Genomic DNA, 17,127 nt, shown 5'->3' with positions numbered 1-17,127 from the left:
AGGTGCTGTCAGAGCATCTATCAGGACTGCTCCTGGATCCCTGGATCTGGACCCGTAACGAGGAAGCTTGGCGTTCTGTCGAGACGCCATGAGATCTATCTCTGGTTTGCCCCAACGTCGAAGTATTTGGGCAAAGACCTCCGGATGAAGTTCCCACTCCCCCGGATGAAAAGTCTGACGACTTAAGAAATCCGCCTCCCAGTTCTCCACTCCCGGGATGTGGATTGCTGACAGGTGGCAAGAGTGAGACTCTGCCCAGCAAATTATCTTTGATACTTCCATCATAGCTAGGGAGCTTCTTGTCCCTCCCTGATGGTTGATGTAAGCTACAGTCGTGATGTTGTCCGACTGAAACCTGATGAACCCCCGAGTTGTCAACTGGGGCCAAGCCAGGAGGGCATTGAGAACTGCTCTCAATTCCAGAATGTTTATAGGCAGGAGACTCTCCTCCTGACTCCATTGTCCCTGAGCCTTCAGAGAATTCCAGACGGCACCCCAACCTAGAAGGCTGGCGTCTGTTGTTACAATTGTCCAGTCTGGTCTGCTGAATGGCATCCCCCTGGACAGATGTGGCCGAGAAAGCCACCATAGAAGAGAATTTCTGGTCTCTTGATCCAGATTCAGAGAAGGGGATAAGTCTGAGTAATCCCCATTCCACTGACTTAGCATGCACAGTTGCAGTGGTCTGAGGTGTAAGCGTGCAAAGGGTACTATCTCCATTGCCGCTACCATTAAGCCGATTACCTCCATGCATTGAGCCACTGACGGGTGTTGAATGGAATGAAGGGTGCGGCAAGCACTTTGAAGTCTTGTTAGCCTGTCCTCTGTCAGGTAAATCTTCATTTCTACAGAATCTATAAGAGTCCCCAGGAAGGGAACTCTTGTGAGTGGAACGAGTGAACTTTTCTTTTCGTTCACCTTCCATCCATGTGACCTTAGAAATGCCAGCACTAACTCTGTATGAGACTTGGCAGTTTGAAAGCTTGAAGCTTGTATCAGGATGTCGTCTAGGTATGGAGCTACCGAGATTCCCCGCGGTCTTAGTACCGCCAGAAGAGCACCCAGAACCTTTGTGAAGATTCTTGGAGCTGTAGCCAATCCGAATGGAAGAGCCACAAACTGGTAATGCCTGTCTAGGAAGGCAAACCTTAGGTACCGATAATGATCTTTGTGAATCGGTATGTGAAGGTAAGCATCTTTTAAATCTACAGTGGTGATGTATTGACCCTCTTGGATCATAGGTAAAATTGTCCGAATAGTCTCCATCTTGAACGATGGAACTCTTAGGAATTTGTTTAGGATCTTTAAGTCCAGGATTGGTCTGAAAGTTCCCTCTTTTTTGGGAACCACAAACAGATTTGAGTAAAACCCCTGTCCCTGTTCCGATCGTGGAACTGGATGGATTACTCCCATTAACAAGAGCTCTTGTACGCAGCGTAGAAACGCCTCTTTCTTTGTCTGGATTGTTGACAATCTTGACAGATGAAATCTCTCTCTTGGAGGAGAGTATTTGAAGTCCAGAAGGTATCCCTGAGATATTATCTCTAGCGCCCAGGGATCCTGAACATCTCTTGCCCAAGCCTGGGCGAAGAGAGAAAGTCTGCCCCCCACTAGATCCGATCCCGGATCGGGGGCCCTCAATTCATGCTGTTTTAGGGGCAGCAGCAGGTTTCCTAGTCTGCTTGCCCTTGTTCCAGGACTGGTTAGGTTTCCAGCCTTGTCTGTAGCGAGCAACAGCTCCTTCCTGTTTTGGTGCAGAGGAAGTTGATGCTGCTCCTGCTTTGAAATTACGAAAGGAACGAAAATTAGACTGTCTAGTCTTGGCTTTGTCCTGAGGCAGGGCATGGCCTTTACCTCCTGTAATGTCAGCGATAATCTCTTTCAACCCGGGCCCGAATAAGGTCTGCCCTTTGAAAGGTATATTAAGCAATTTAGACTTAGAAGTAACATCAGCTGACCAGGATTTTAGCCACAGCGCCCTGCGTGCCTGAATGGCGAATCCTGAATTCTTCGCCGTAAGTTTAGTAAGATGTACTACGGCCTCCGAAATGAATGAATTAGCTAGTTTAAGGACTCTAAGCCTGTCCGTAATGTCGTCCAGAGTAGCTGAACCAATGTTCTCTACCAGAGACTCAATCCAGAATGCCGCTGCAGCCGTGATCGGCGCAATGCATGCAAGGGGTTGCAATATAAAACCTTGTTGAACAAACATTTTCTTAAGGTAACCCTCAAACTTTTTATCCATTGGATCTGAAAAAGCACAGCTATCCTCCACCGGGATAGTGGTACGCTTAGCTAAGGTAGAAACTGCTCCCTCCACCTTAGGGACCGTTTGCCATAAGTCCCTTGTGGTGGCGTCTATTGGAAACATTTTTCTAAATATCGGAGGGGGTGAGAACGGCACACCGGGTCTATCCCACTCCTTAGTAACAATTTCAGTAAGTCTCTTAGGTATAGGAAAAACCTCAGTACTCGTCGGTACCGCAAAATATTTATCCAACCTACACATTTTCTCTGGTATTGCAACTGTGTTACAATCATTCAGAGCCGCTAACACCTCCCCTAGTAATACACGGAGGTTTTCCAGTTTAAATTTAAAATTTGAAATATCTGAATCCAGTCTATTTGGATCAGAACCGTCACCCACAGAATGAAGTTCTCCGTCCTCATGTTCTGCCACCTGTGACGCAGTGTCTGACATGGCCCTAATATTATCAGCGCACTCTGTTCTCACCCCAGAGTGATCACGCTTACCTCTTAGTTCTGGTAATTTAGCCAAAACCTCAGTCATAACAGTAGCCATATCCTGTAATGTGATTTGTAATGGCCGCCCAGATGTACTCGGCGCTACAATATCGCGCACCTCCCTCTGAGCGGGAGATGTAGGTACTGACACGTGAGGCGAGTTAGTCGGCATAACTCTCCCCTCGTTGTTTGGTGAAATTTGTTCAATTTGTACAGATTGACTTTTATTTAAAGTAGCATCAATACAGTTAGTACATAAATTTCTATTGGGCTCCACTTTGGCATTGCAACAAATGACACAGGTATCATCCTCTGAATCAGACATGTTTAACACACTAGCAAATAAACTTGCAACTTGGAAATACAATTCAATTAGAATAATATTAAAACGTACTGTGCCTTTAAGAAGCACAGAAGATCTATGACAGTTGAAAATTAATAAATTGAAACAGTTATAGCCTCAATCCTTGTAAACAACACAACTTTAGCAAAGGTTTAATCCCATTAGCAAAGATAACAAATTCTGAAAGCAGGAAACAAATTACAGAATAAACGTTTTTTATCTCAGTCAAACTATAATTCTCACAGCTCTGCTGAGAGAAATTACCTCCCTCAAAATAAGTTTTGAAGACCCCTGAGCTCTGTAGAGATGAACCGGATCATGCAGGGAATACAATGAGTTGCTGACTGAAATATTTGATGCATAGTAAAAGCGCCAAAAAACGGCCCCTCCCCCTCACACACAGCAGTGAGGGAGAACAGAAACTGTCAGAAAAACAGATTAAGCAACTGCCAAGTGGAAAAATAGTGCCCAAACATTTATTCACACAGTACCTCAGCAAATGAAAACGATTTTACATTCCAGCAAAAACGTTAAACATAATCTCTAGTTATTAAACAGCTTTATGTATTTCTTACAGTGTAATTCTAGTGAAGTACCATTCCCCAGAATACTGAAGTGTAAAGTATACATACATGACATTATATCGGTATGGCAGGATTTTCTCATCAATTCCATTGTCAGAAAATAAAAACTGCTACATACCTCTATGCAGATTCATCTGCCCGCTGTCCCCTGATCTGAAGTTTACCTCACTCCTCAGATGGCCGAGAACAGCAATATGATCTTAACTACTCCGGCTAAAATCATAGCAAAACTCTGGTAGATTCTTCTTCAAACTCTGCCAGAGAGGTAATAACACACTCCGGTGCTATTTTAAAATAACAAACTTTTGATTGAAGATATAAAACTAAGTATAATCACCATAGTCCTCTCACACATCCTATCTAGTCGTTGGGTGCAAGAGAATGACTGGGAGTGACGTAGAGGGGAGGAGCTATATGCAGCTCTGCTGGGTGAATCCTCTTGCACTTCCTGTTGGGGAGGAGTAATATCCCAGAAGTAATGATGACCCGTGGACTGATCACACTTAACAGAAGAAACAGCCATCGATTTTAGTAACGGTTGCTAAAATCATTTTCCTCTTACAAACAGAAATCTTCATCTCTTTTCTGTTTCAGAGTAAATAGTACATACCAGCACTATTTTAAAATAACAAACTCTTGATTGAATAATAAAAACTACAGTTAAACACTAAAAAACTCTAAGCCATCTCCGTGGAGATGTTGCCTGTACAACGGCAAAGAGAATGACTGGGGAAGGCGGAGCCTAGGAGGGATCATGTGACCAGCTTTGCTGGGCTCTTTGCCATTTCCTGTTGGGGAAGAGAATATCCCACAAGTAAGGATGACGCCGTGGACCGGACACACCTATGTTGGAGAAATAAGACTAAACCCCAGGTAAGAAAAAAATTTCTTAAAATGTTTATTTTCCCCAAATATGAAACTGACAGTCTGCACAAGGAAATACATGAACCTGACTCATGGCAAATATAAGTACAATACATATATTTAGAACTTTATATAAATGCATAAAGTGCCAAACCATAGCTGGGGTGTCTTAAGTAATAAAAAACATACTTACAGAAAAGACACCCATCCACATATAGCAGATAGCCAAACCAGTACTGAAACAGTTATCAGTAGAGGTAATGGTAAATGAGAGTATATCGTCGAGATGAATCTCTACGACCGATAACAGAGAACCTATGAAATAGACCCCCGTTAGGGAAATCATTTCATTCAATAGGTGATACTCCCTTCACATCCCTCTGACATTCGCTGTACTCTGAGAGGAATCGGGCTTCAACAATGCTGAGAAGCGCATGTCAACGTAGAAATCTTAGCACAAACTTACTTCACCACCTCCATAGGAGGTAAAGTTTGTAAAACTGAATTGTGGCTGTGGTGAGGGGTGTATTTATAGGCATTTTGAGGTTTGGGAAACTTTGCCCCTCCTGGTAGGATTGTATATCCCATACGTCACTAGCTCATGGACTCTTGCCAATTACATGAAAGAAGAGATATATTCTTACCTGAAGACACCCATCCACATACAGCAGACAGCCAAACCAGTACTGAAACATATCAGCAGAGGTAATGGTAGAGGAGTATGATGTCGATCTGTAAAGGGCAGATGAATCCCCACGACCGAATCTACAGAGAGCCTTAGAATAGATTTCCCATAGGTGAACATATGGCATCATTAGGCAAATACTCCCTTCACATCCCTCAGACAAACACTACTTTGAGAGGAACTGGGCTTCAAAATGCTTAGAAGCGCCTTTCACAGAAGAAATCAAGCACGACTTGCTTCACCATCCTCCAATGAAGGCAAAGTTTGTAAAACTGAAGTATGAGTGAGGTGGGAGGTGTATTTATAGGCATTTTGAGGTTTGGGAAACTTTGCCCCTCCAGGTAGTAATGTATATCCCATACGTCACTAGCTCATGGACTCTTCTAACTTACATGAAAGAAATAAAGCATATACAGTTCAAAATGAAAGGCACTCATCGGGTCTTAAATGCAGTAAAGATAATTCTTTATTAAGGTGACGTTTCGAGTGTCATCCCGTCCTCAAACCAACATTGTTGGTTTGATGACGGGACAACACCCGAAACGTCACCTTAATAAAGAATTATCTTTACTGCATTTAAGACCCGATGAGTGCCTTTCATTTTAAAAAAAAATAATAATACAAAAATAATAATATATATATATATATATATATATATATATATATATATATATATATATATATATATATATATATGATAAAGAAAAGAACAAAGGCAGGGCGCATCCCCTCTAAGTGTAATATGTTTTGTCTGTAACAAACATATTACACTTAGAGGGGATGCGCCCTGCCTTTGTTCTTTTCTTTATCCTGTAGTTTATCCGGTTCCAGAAACGTGTATCTGTGGTGGCAGCAACCCTTTCTCTGTGAAAAGAATCTTTGGAATTTCTCTCTGGATGTAAATTACACATCATATATCCTTTTAATGTGGGGCGCTTTTTAGTGTGTTGTAATATAGATATATATATATATATATAGTGAGAGAGAGACCTAAAATAGTCAATACATTTTAAACAATGAAGGATTTTACCTCTACCACTTTGCGCTCCACCTCAGCTCCATCAACATAATACACATCTGTTATGACTCGAGTGACTACAGTACGCACTTCACGGATTGTTCGCACATGCCGATGAAGACGACGTCCAGGAGTGGGGCGATTTAACTCAAACTCCTCCTCCCCCTTTCAAACAATGACAAAATAAATATGCAGACATTAAAGTAGGCAAATCATGGGCATTTTATTAAAAGAAATGTATACTTTACTTGTTAATTGTTCACACAACTACAGCAACAACAAATATCTTCTCCAGAACCAATTCAACAGTATTCACTTATACCGAACATTACAGGAACGTTTATATTTATAAACAAGAATGTATCTTCAAATGTAAACTGGGTTTTCAGAGTTAATATTTTAAGGGAATTCTTTAAAAAAAATAAAAATGTATTCTTACCTGATAAATTCCTTTCTTTCTTGGTAGAAAGAGTCAACTTTACCTTACTCTTGGTAATTACTTCACCTGGCCAGGAGGCAGACTAGAGCTTTAAGTATCGCTCCCACTTCCCCTGCCCTCCCAGTATTATATCTAGCCAAGGATAGGCAAAAAAGTAAGATAGCAGGGGGAAAAAATGTTGGCAAAGAAGGGACTGCCACCACTAAAAACAAAAAATTAATATGGGTGGGTTCGTGGACTCTTACTACCAAGAAAGAAAGGAATTTATCATGAAAGAATAAATTATGTCTAGGCCTCTATTTGCTAGAAACCACTGCCTGGAGATCCTTTTGACCAAAGCAGCCTCCGCAGAGGAAAAAACATCATAATTATAAAACTTGGTAAAGGAATACAATGAAGATCAAGTAGCAGCCTTGTAAGACCTGTTCCACAGAGACCTCATTTTTAAAAGCAAGTAGGCGGTTGTTGCCCGCCTCCATGTAAGCTGCCTTCTCAACAAACACAGCAGTAGACTTTTGGCCTTTATGTTTACCGGAATAGAGGACAAAAAAACTATAAGACTGACGAAAATCCTTGGTCTCCTGCAGATAAAACTTCAGAGCCCAAACCACATCTAGGATTGTGCAAAAACCTCTCCTTAGAAGATATAGGGTTAAGACATAGACACGGAACTACTATTTTCTGATTAATATTGTCTGATGACACAACCCTTGGCAGAAAACCATACTTATTCCTCAAAACAGCCTTTTCACAGGTAAATAGAGCTAGAACCTTAGCCACTTAGATAACATCAGAACCTAAGGTCTGTAAGGGAATATAACAGGGGAGTTCCAGATCACTAAGATTATTAAAATTAAACAGATATAAATATATGGAGGAAGGGGAAAAAAATTAGATTGTAAGATGGGAGGCTAGTCCAGAATGCTATCCGACAACCCCTGAGATTTGAAGGTTACAGTTTGGGGTAAGGAATCTAGAGAGAAAAAAGTAAAAGATTTAAATTGTACTAATTGAATGTATAATGAGAGAAATAATTTGAAGACTGTATTGTTACTGTTTGATTGTTTATTTATTGATATTGATGATGTTACATGTACATTTTACATAATATGTGAAAAATCAATAAAAAGATTTCAACAAAAACAGCCTTTTCACTATGAAACACCAAATAAGGCGGGTCATAAGACAGAGCTGATAACTCAGATTCTGCAGAAGATACGGTGAGAAGGAACAACAACTTTCAAGATAACAATTTGAGGTCCAACGAGAGCATTGGTTCAAATGGAGGGTACTGTAACATCCTGAGAACCAAATTAAGACTCCGAGGAGCAATAGGTTTAATTACTGTATGAATATTGACAAGAGCCTAAAAAAAAGATTGAACGCCCAGCAGATGAACCAACTTTATGTAACAGGACAGAAAGTGCAGAAATCTGACTTTTAATAGAGCTAGTAGATAAACCTTTGTCGAGTTCTTTCTGAAGAAACTGTAAAATCTGTGGGATTCTTATAGAATGCCAGGAATAACCATGATCAGAACATCATGACAGATACACCCTTCAGACATTGTGATAAATCAGTCTATTAAGAGACTTATGCTTCTGAATCATGGTATTAATAACAGGGTCAGAGAAACCCTTCTGAGAAAGAATGAACCGTTCAATCTCCAAGCAGTTAAACTGAGAGAATGAAGGATTTGATAACAGAATGGACCTTGAGATAGAAGATCCAGCCTCAACAGTAGATGCCACGGAGAATCGCTGGACATTTGCATTAACTCGGCATACAAGGTTCTGCGTGGCCACCCTCAGGGAAACTACATGTGGGTAATCAGACATATATAGGTATAACAGATAATTCTGCCCTACTTCGAATTACCGTCTCGGTTAATGTAAATGATTCTAACCCCCTAATATATCCCCCTAACAGCCCAGTACCTGTCTATCTTATTCACACCACACAGCTTTTCATACTAATTTTGATATTGTATGGCTACACATTTTAAAGTGACTTCATGGAACGTGGGAGGCATCACATCACCAGCAAAGACAAGCATGATCTTACAACATTTAAAGACACTACACACCGTTATTGCGCTGCTCCAGGAAACCAAGCTATCCACAGAGGAACATGAAAAATTAAAAACTTGCTGGGTGGGACAGATATATTCTCCTACAGAGGGTAGGAAAAACATAATTTATGCTTACCTGATAAATTTATTTCTTTCCGGATATGGTGAGTCCACGGAATCATCAATTACTAGTGGGAATATTACTCCTGGCCAGCAGGAGGAGGTAAAGAGTAAGTATCAAATTTATCAAATTTTTAAAAAGTATGCAGAGAGGACCAAATTGCAGCCTTGCAAAACTGTTCCACAGAAGCTTCATTTTTAAATGCCCAGGAAGAAGAAACAGCCTTCGTAGAATGAGCAGTGATTCTCTGAGGAGGTTGCTGTCCAGCAGTCTCATAGGCCAAACGAATAATACTCCTTAGCCAAAAAGAAGTAGCCGTAACTTTCTGACCCTTGCGCTTCCCAGAAAAACAAACAAAGCAGAAGACTGACAAAAGTCCTTAGTCGTCTGAAGATAGAACTTCAATGCACGCACAACATCTAGGTTGTGCAATAAACGCTCCTTAGGAGAAGAAGCAATAGGACACAAAGAAGGAACCGCAATTTCCTGATAAATATTCTTGTTTGAAACAACCTTAGGTAGGAAACCTAATTTAGTATGTAAAACCACCTTATCAGAATGAAAAATAAGGAGAATCAAACTTCAGAGCCGAGAGTTCCCGAAACTCTCAGAGCAAAATAAATAGCAACAAGAAACAAAACCTTCCAAGATAACATCTTGATATCTAAGGAATGCATAGGTTCAAACAGAGCCCACTGTAAAACTCTAAGAACAAGGTTAATACTCCAGGAAGCCGTAACGGGCGTTCATCCACTCCCCCGGATTAAAGGTATGTCGGCTCAGAAAATCTGCAACCCAATTGTCCTTTCCTGGGATGTGGATTGCAGAAAAACAAGTTGATAGACTCCCCCCCACTGGATTAACTGGGCCACCTCAGACATGGCCAAGGAGTTCTCCCCTGGTGGTTGATGTACGCCACCGAAGTGAAGTTTTCCGACTGGAACCTGATAAACCGGGCTAAGGCTAGCTGAGGCCAGGCCAGTAGAGCATTGAAAATCGCTCTCAGTTGTAGAATGTTTATAGAGAGAACTGATTTCTCCCGAGTCCAAAGACCCTGAGTCTTCAATGACCCCCAAACTGCTCCCCAACCTAGAAGGCATCCGTGGTCATGATTACCCAGGAAGGTCTGCGAAAGCAAGTTCCCTGGGAGAGGTGATCCTGAGACATCCACCACAGAAGAGTGTCCCTTGTCGCCTGATCCAGAACTATTTGTGGAGACAGATCCGCATAGTCCCTGTTCCATTGTCTTAACATGCCTAACTGCAGAGGTTTGAGATGGAACCGACCAAACTGAATGATGTTCATGGAAGCTACCATCAGACCAATTACCTCCATACATAGAGCCACTGACGGCCGAGGAGAGGACTGAAGGACAAGACAAGAGTCGAAGATCTTTGTTTTACTGACCTCTATCAGAAATAATTTATATTTGCCTTAGCGACCTGTGATATTTGGACTCGTAATAATATTACCCTTCCCTTTTACCAATAAAACAACAGTTGATTCTGTAACAGGATACTATTCGTTAATGTAACTTGTATAGGTATCTAAGATCTGCCGATAGTGAAAGAAATCGTTGTAGCCAGTATGTCAAATTTATTATGGCTAATAAAGATGACCGTAATAATCAGTCTGTTTGGCAGGTACTAATGCATAGGGAAGCAAAGCATAAGCAAAATTCCTCAACTGATAACACCCATGAATCTCAATAGCAATTGTAACATGCGGTGTTAAGGTATACAAGTTCACCTGGAGTGTTCTCATTCACACAATGTATCTTGTATATAACATTAATCAATGTTTCACACTATAGACCACCTCGGTCTTCAAGTATATTGCTGTATAGTATCATGTATCACAGGTGACTTGCAGATAATAAAGACAACATTTGCAAGGTGTCAAGCGTATCAGATTTTGTGTGTTGTAAAAACACCTCCAGGTTACTCACTGTTAACCGGCCCCACGGCCCCACGGTTCCACAGTTAAGGAACCGTGACTGTAAAGACCTCCACGGCTTTCTCCAACGCCGTATCCGTTTGTTTTTCACTTGAATAAAACGCTTTGGAAAGATTTACCCAGTTTGTCTACAGACTGTTTTGTTACCTCATTGTTGGAGTGCTCTGTCAGAAATATCTTCATTAGTAGGGAGTCTATTATGGTCCCTAAAAACACTAATCTTGTGGCTGGAATCAGAGAACTCTTTCCCAGATTTACCTTCCAACCATGGGAGCGAAGAAAAGACAACAAGATTTCTGTATGAGAGTTTGCTTGTTGAAAAGACAGCGCCTGAACCAGAATGTCCTCCAGAAATGGCGCAACAGCAATGCCCCGAGACCGGATCACTGCCAAAAGAGCCCCCAGAACCTTTGAGAAAATTCTGGGAGCTGTGGCAAGGCCGAAAGGAATAGCCACAAACTGGAAATGATTGTCTAAGAAATCAAACCTTAGAAACTTGTGATGATCCCGGTGAATGGAAACATGAAGGTACGCACGCATCCTTTAAGTCTATGGTTATCATAAACTGATCCTCTTGAATCAAAGGATGAATGGAACGTATAGTCTCCATCTTGAAGGACGGTACACTAAGGTACTTGTTTAAACACTTTAGGTCTAAAATAGGTCTGAAAGTCCCCTCTTTCTTGGAAACCACAAACAGATTTGAATAAAATCCAAGACTCTGTTCCTGTGGAGGAACTGGAACTCCCAGGGCAAAAAGATCCTTGATACAATTTAAGAACGCCTCTCTCTTTATCTGGTCTACAGAGAGAAGTCTTGAATTCTATCTTGTACCCCTGAGATACAATTTCCACGGTCCACAGGTCTGGGACATCTTGTATCCAAGCCTGAGCAAATTGAGAAAGCCTGCCCCCTACTAGATCCGTTCCTGGACCCTTCACGCTGACTTGGAGCCAGCCGCAGGCTTCTTAGACTGTTTCCCCTTGTTAAAAGACTGACCAGACTTCCAGGAAGACTTGGATAGTTTCCTGCTTGGAAGAGGAGGGTTTACCTCTAAAGTTACGAAAGGAACGAAAATTAATCTGACGCCCTTTCTGCTTATTCTTCTTATCCTGAGGAAGAAAAGATCCCTTTCCTCCTGTGATATCTGCAAAAATTTCAGCCAAACCAGGCCCAAACAAGGTCTTACCCTTAGAGGGAATAGCTAATAACTTAGATTTAGAAGAAACATCCGCAGACCAGGATTTTAACCAAAGAGCTCTGCGAGCTAGAACCACAAAACCAGACATTTTTGCTCCCAGTTTAATGACCTGTAAGGAAGCATCAGAAATAAAGGAATTGGCTAACCTTAAGAGCCTTAAAGGGACACTGAACCCACATTTTTTCTTTTGTGATTCAGATAGAGCATGCAATTTGAAGCAACTTTCTAATTTACTCCTATTATCAAATTTTCTTCAGTTATTGGAATCTTTATTTGAATAGCATGAATATAAGTTTAGATGCCGCCTCATTTTTGGTGAACAACCTGGGTTGTTCTTGCTGATTGGTGGATAAATTCACCCACCAATAAACAAGTGTTGTCCATGGTTCTGAACCAAAAATTGACTGGCTCCTTAGCTTAGATGCCTTCTTTTTAAAAAAAAAAATTGCAAGAGAACGAAGAAAAATTGATTATATGAGTAAATTAGAAAGTTGCTTAAAATTGCATGCTCTATCTAAATCACAAAAGAAAACAATGTGGGTTCAGTGTCACTTTAATCCTGTCCTGGATCTCCTCAAGAGGAGTATCTAGCTGAATAGAATCAGACAAAGCATCAAACCAGTAAGCTGCAGCGCTCGTAACAGTAGCAATAAACACCTCAGGCTGCCATTGAAGACCTTGGTGAACATACATTTTCTTTAATAATAGGAGATGGAGAAAAAGGAATACCAGGTCTCTCCCACTCCCGTGCAATAATCTCAGAAGCATGGTCCGGAACCGTAAAAATCTCCACCGCAGAGGGAACATCAAAATACTGGTTTAGCTTACTAGACTTCTTAGGGTTAACAACAATAGTAGTATCAGAGTAATCCAAGGTAGCCAAAACCTCCTTAAGTAATAAGTGGAGGTGTTCCAGCTTAAATCTGAAGGGCACAACTTCAGCATCCGTAGAAGGAATTATACTGCCTAACTCCGAAATTTCACCCTCAGATGCACAAAAAATCAGACTTCTGAGAGGAAAGACTCTGATTAGCCACCTCAGGATCAGAAACCTTACTTACCGGTTCTTTAAAATTCCTTTTGCGTTTTCCCTGCAGTATGGGAAAAGCAGACAGCGTCTCAGATACCGCAGAAGATCCCTGGGCAGCAATATCTTGCAAAGTAACTCCAGACGGAGCATGAGAGGAAACGCAGCACACTGCATGTGCAGATGAATAGGATTGGGACCCTTGAGGAGAAAGCTGCGGCACATCTGAAACAGGAGGCTCCTGAACAGCATCCGCCTTAGCTAATGATGGCTCAGAACAAAAAAAAAAAAATATTTTTATAAGCTAAAGTTCTTTCAATACATGAACAAAAAGGTACTGGGGTTCTACCTGGGCATCAAAACATAAGCTACAGGTAACATCCTGCACAGCCTACTAACCATAATACAAAAAAAAAAGCAAATAAAAAAATCTAACTTTTTTTTTTTATCTTTTAACAAAGGATATATACAGAACCAAAAAAAACAACAAAAAAAACTTTCTTAAAAAAAATGTTCCCTTTAAATTTACCAAATCAAGGAAACATACCCCATGGCCCTTGTGATGAGGTGTCTACACTTTAGCAAAATGACTGAGGTGCCCTACCTGTCCTGCAACCCGCTGCAAACTGAGGAAAAAAACGATCCTGTTTACAATCCGGATTTCCAGAGAAGCAAAAACAGCAAGAAGCCGTCTAAACAGCAGAGCATCAGAAATATGCGCACCTCACTCTTACAGGAAGTGAAAAAAGCGCCAAAAAAACTTTGACATCAAAGAATCAGAACCTCCCTAAAAGGGCCGGTCCTACAGCAAACAAAAAAGCCATTTCTTTTTTTTTTAAAAATACAACTTTCTTGAAAACAGGCTTTAAAACAATAAACCCCCCCCCCCCAAAAAAAGTACGTAATCCGTTACTAAAAAACAGATCCTTACTGAGCCATCAATAATATAACTCCTCACACTAACAGTGCCTGCAAAAACTGCCATAAAAACCTGCACCCTGACAGGAATAATAAAAAAACGTCCCCCTGCAGCATTTCAGCTGAATAAGTGCCAAGTTTTTCCCTGCTACATAGAAAAATAAAATTGGAACTTGGACTCATCTGTCCGGCAGCAGGACAGCTCACCTGGTTTGAGAAGATGATTGTAGATCAGACACCAAAACTTCATCTCCTCCTTGCACCGCAGGCAAAGAGAATTACTGGAGGTTATGGGTAAGGGAAGTGACATATATAGCATCTTTGCCATGGAGCTCTTTGCCTCCTCCAGCTGGCCAGGAGTGATATTCTCACTAGTAATTGATGATTCCATGGTCTCACCATATCTTAGGAAAGAAAGAGGGGTAGCCATTCTGACAAGAAAAGGCCTTTCAATATCCTTTTCAAGGGCGGAAATTGATCAGATAGGTAAATATATCAGGTTGAAGAAACAGTAGCAATACTGAGAAACAAGTCACTGTACTTTATATGTGTTTATTAAACACTTGTTTTTAAGTTACTTACTACCCCTTTTTTATTCACCAACCTACATTTTTGCATGAATATTGCCTTTTCACTCTTAATCTCTATGAATGAGCCTAGAGACATTTTATAGGCTTGTGCATTTAGAAGTCTAAGGAGAGTTTACCGGACAACTCTGAGATTCCGGCTTGCCCAGTCTGCAGTACATAACAGTGCATTACCACAAGTATATCGAGGCATCCTGCAATAACCATTTTTAGCCATCTGATGCAGAGAGAGCCACTCTGTGGCCCTCTCTGCACCGGACATTAACGGCTAAGTTTGTTGGTGGGTGGGAGCCGGGTGGGAGCCGGGTGGCAGCCATCGATGGCCCTTGTGATGCGGAGGGGGGCGGGATCGTAGGCGGGGATGGCCGGCGGCACGGACAGGAGCGCACACGTGCGCGGGGAGGTGGGGGCGTGCACGGGGAGGGAGCGGGTGGGAACCGCTACACTACAGAAATATTTTAGTTAGAAGTGGGGAAAAAGGGGGGGTTATATTTAATTTAGAAAGATCGGTTTGGCTGGTGGGGTGCTGGTATGTGGGGGGGAAGCTACACTACAGAAAAAAATAAATAAAAATAATACTGCAAACTGGGTACTGGCAGACAGCTGCCAGTACCCAAGATGGCCCCAAATAAGGCAGAGAGGGAGGGCTAGAGAGCTGTTTTTTTTTTGGGGGGGGGGAATCCTACATAGCAGCATATGTAAATATGCTAAAAAAAAAGTTTTAAAAATATTCAAAGATACCTTTTATTTTAGTACTGGCAGACTTTCTGCCAGTACTTAAGATGGCAGGGACAATTGTGGGGTGGGGGAGGGAAGGGAGCTGTTTGGGAGGGATCATGGGGTCTGATGTGTCAGGTGGGAGGCTGATCTCTACACTAAAGCTAAAATGAACCCTGCAAGCTCCCTACAAACTACCTAATTAACCCCTTCACTGCTAGCCATAATACAGGTGTGATGCGCAGCGGCATTAAGCAGCCTTCTAATTACCAAAAAGTGACGCCAAAGACATACATGTCTGCTATGGTGAAATGGTGGCATGAAATATACCAAAATGGGCCTAGATCAATACTTGGGGTTGTCTACTACACTACAGCTAAAATTAACCCTAGAAGCTCCCTACATACTCCCTAATTAACCCATTCACTGCTGGGCATAATACACGTGTGGTGCGCAGTGGCATTTAGCAGCCTTCTAATTACCAAAAAGCAACGCCAAAGCCATACATGTCTGCTATTTCTAAAGAAAGGGGATCCCAGAGAAGCATTTACAACCATTTATGCCATAATTGCATAAGTTGTTTGTAAATAATTTCAGTGAGAAACCTAAAGTTTGTGAAAAAAATTGTGAAAAAAGTGAACTATTTTTTTTTATTTGATCGCATTTGGCGGTGAAATGGTGGCATGAAATATGCCCAAATGGGTCTAGATCAATACTTTGGGATGTCTTCTAAAAAAATATATATACATGTCAATGGATATTCAGGGATTCCTGAAAGATATCAGTGTTCCAATGTAACTAGCGCTAATTTTGAAAAAAAGTGGTTTGGAAATAGCAAAGTGCTACTTGTATTTATTGCCCTATAACTTGCAAAAAAAGCAATGTAAACATTGGGTATTTCTAAACTCAGGACAAAATTTAGAAACTATTTAGCATGGGTGCTTTTTGGTGGTTGTAGATGTGTAACATATTTTGGGAGTCAAAGTTAGAAAAACAGAATTTATGCTTACCTGATAAATTACTTTCTCTTGCGGTGTATCCAGTCCACGGATTCATCCTTTACTTGTGGGATATTCTCATTCCCTAAAGGAAGTAGCAAAGAGAGCACACAGCAAAGCTGTCCATATAGCTCCCCCTCTAGCTCCACCCCCCAGTCATTCGACCAAAGGTTAGGAAGAAAAAGGAGAAACCATAGGGTGCAGTGGTGACTGTAGTTTAAACAAAAAAAATGTACCTGACTTAAATGCCAGGGCGGGCCGTGGACTGGATACACCGCAAGAGAAAGTAATTTATCAGGTAAGCATAAATTCTGTTTTCTCTTGCAAGGTGTATCCAGTCCACGGATTCATCCTTTACTTGTGGGATACCAATACCAAAGCTTTAGGACACGGATGAAGGGAGGGAACAAGACAGGTACCTTAAACGGAAGGCACCACTGCTTGCAAAATCTTTCTCCCAAAAATAGCCTCCAAAGAAGCAAAAGTATCAAATTTGTAAAATTTGCCAAAAGTATGCAGTGAAGACCAAGTCGCTGCCTTACAAATCTGTTCAACAGAAACCTCATTTTTGAAAGCCCATGTGGAAGCCACTGCTCTGGTAGAATGAGCAGTAATTCTTTCAGGAGGCTGCTGGCCAGTAGTCTCATAGGCCAAACGGATGATGCTTTTCAGCCAAAAGGAAAGAGAGGTAGCAGTCGCTTTCTGACCTCTCCTCTTACCAGAATAGATAACAAACAAGGAAGATGTTTGTCTGAAATCCTTAGTTGCTTGTAAATAGAACTTTAAAGCACGAACTACATCAAGATTGTGTAATAGACATTCCTTCTTCGAAGATGGATTAGGACACAGAGAA

At 41.3% G+C, this 17,127-nt stretch overlaps 1 protein-coding gene across 3 annotated transcripts in view; it reads right to left on the bottom strand.

Moving 5' to 3' along the window:
- LOC128663412 (TP53-binding protein 1) overlaps nt 1-17,127 on the bottom strand; it is an 816,604-nt gene that overhangs the window by 348,968 nt on the left and 450,509 nt on the right. For all 3 annotated transcript variants that reach the window (XM_053717732.1, XM_053717733.1, XM_053717734.1), the window contains exon 8: nt 6,252-6,404. In XM_053717732.1, the coding sequence (XP_053573707.1) occupies nt 6,252-6,404 (153 nt within the window). The remainder of the gene's footprint in view (nt 1-6,251; nt 6,405-17,127) is intronic.

This window comes from Bombina bombina, chromosome 6 (assembly GCF_027579735.1).
Source record: "Bombina bombina isolate aBomBom1 chromosome 6, aBomBom1.pri, whole genome shotgun sequence".
Taxonomy (NCBI): Eukaryota; Metazoa; Chordata; class Amphibia; order Anura; family Bombinatoridae; genus Bombina; species Bombina bombina.
Note: the sequence above shows the minus strand (reverse complement) of the source record. Positions and strands in the feature narration are given on the sequence as shown.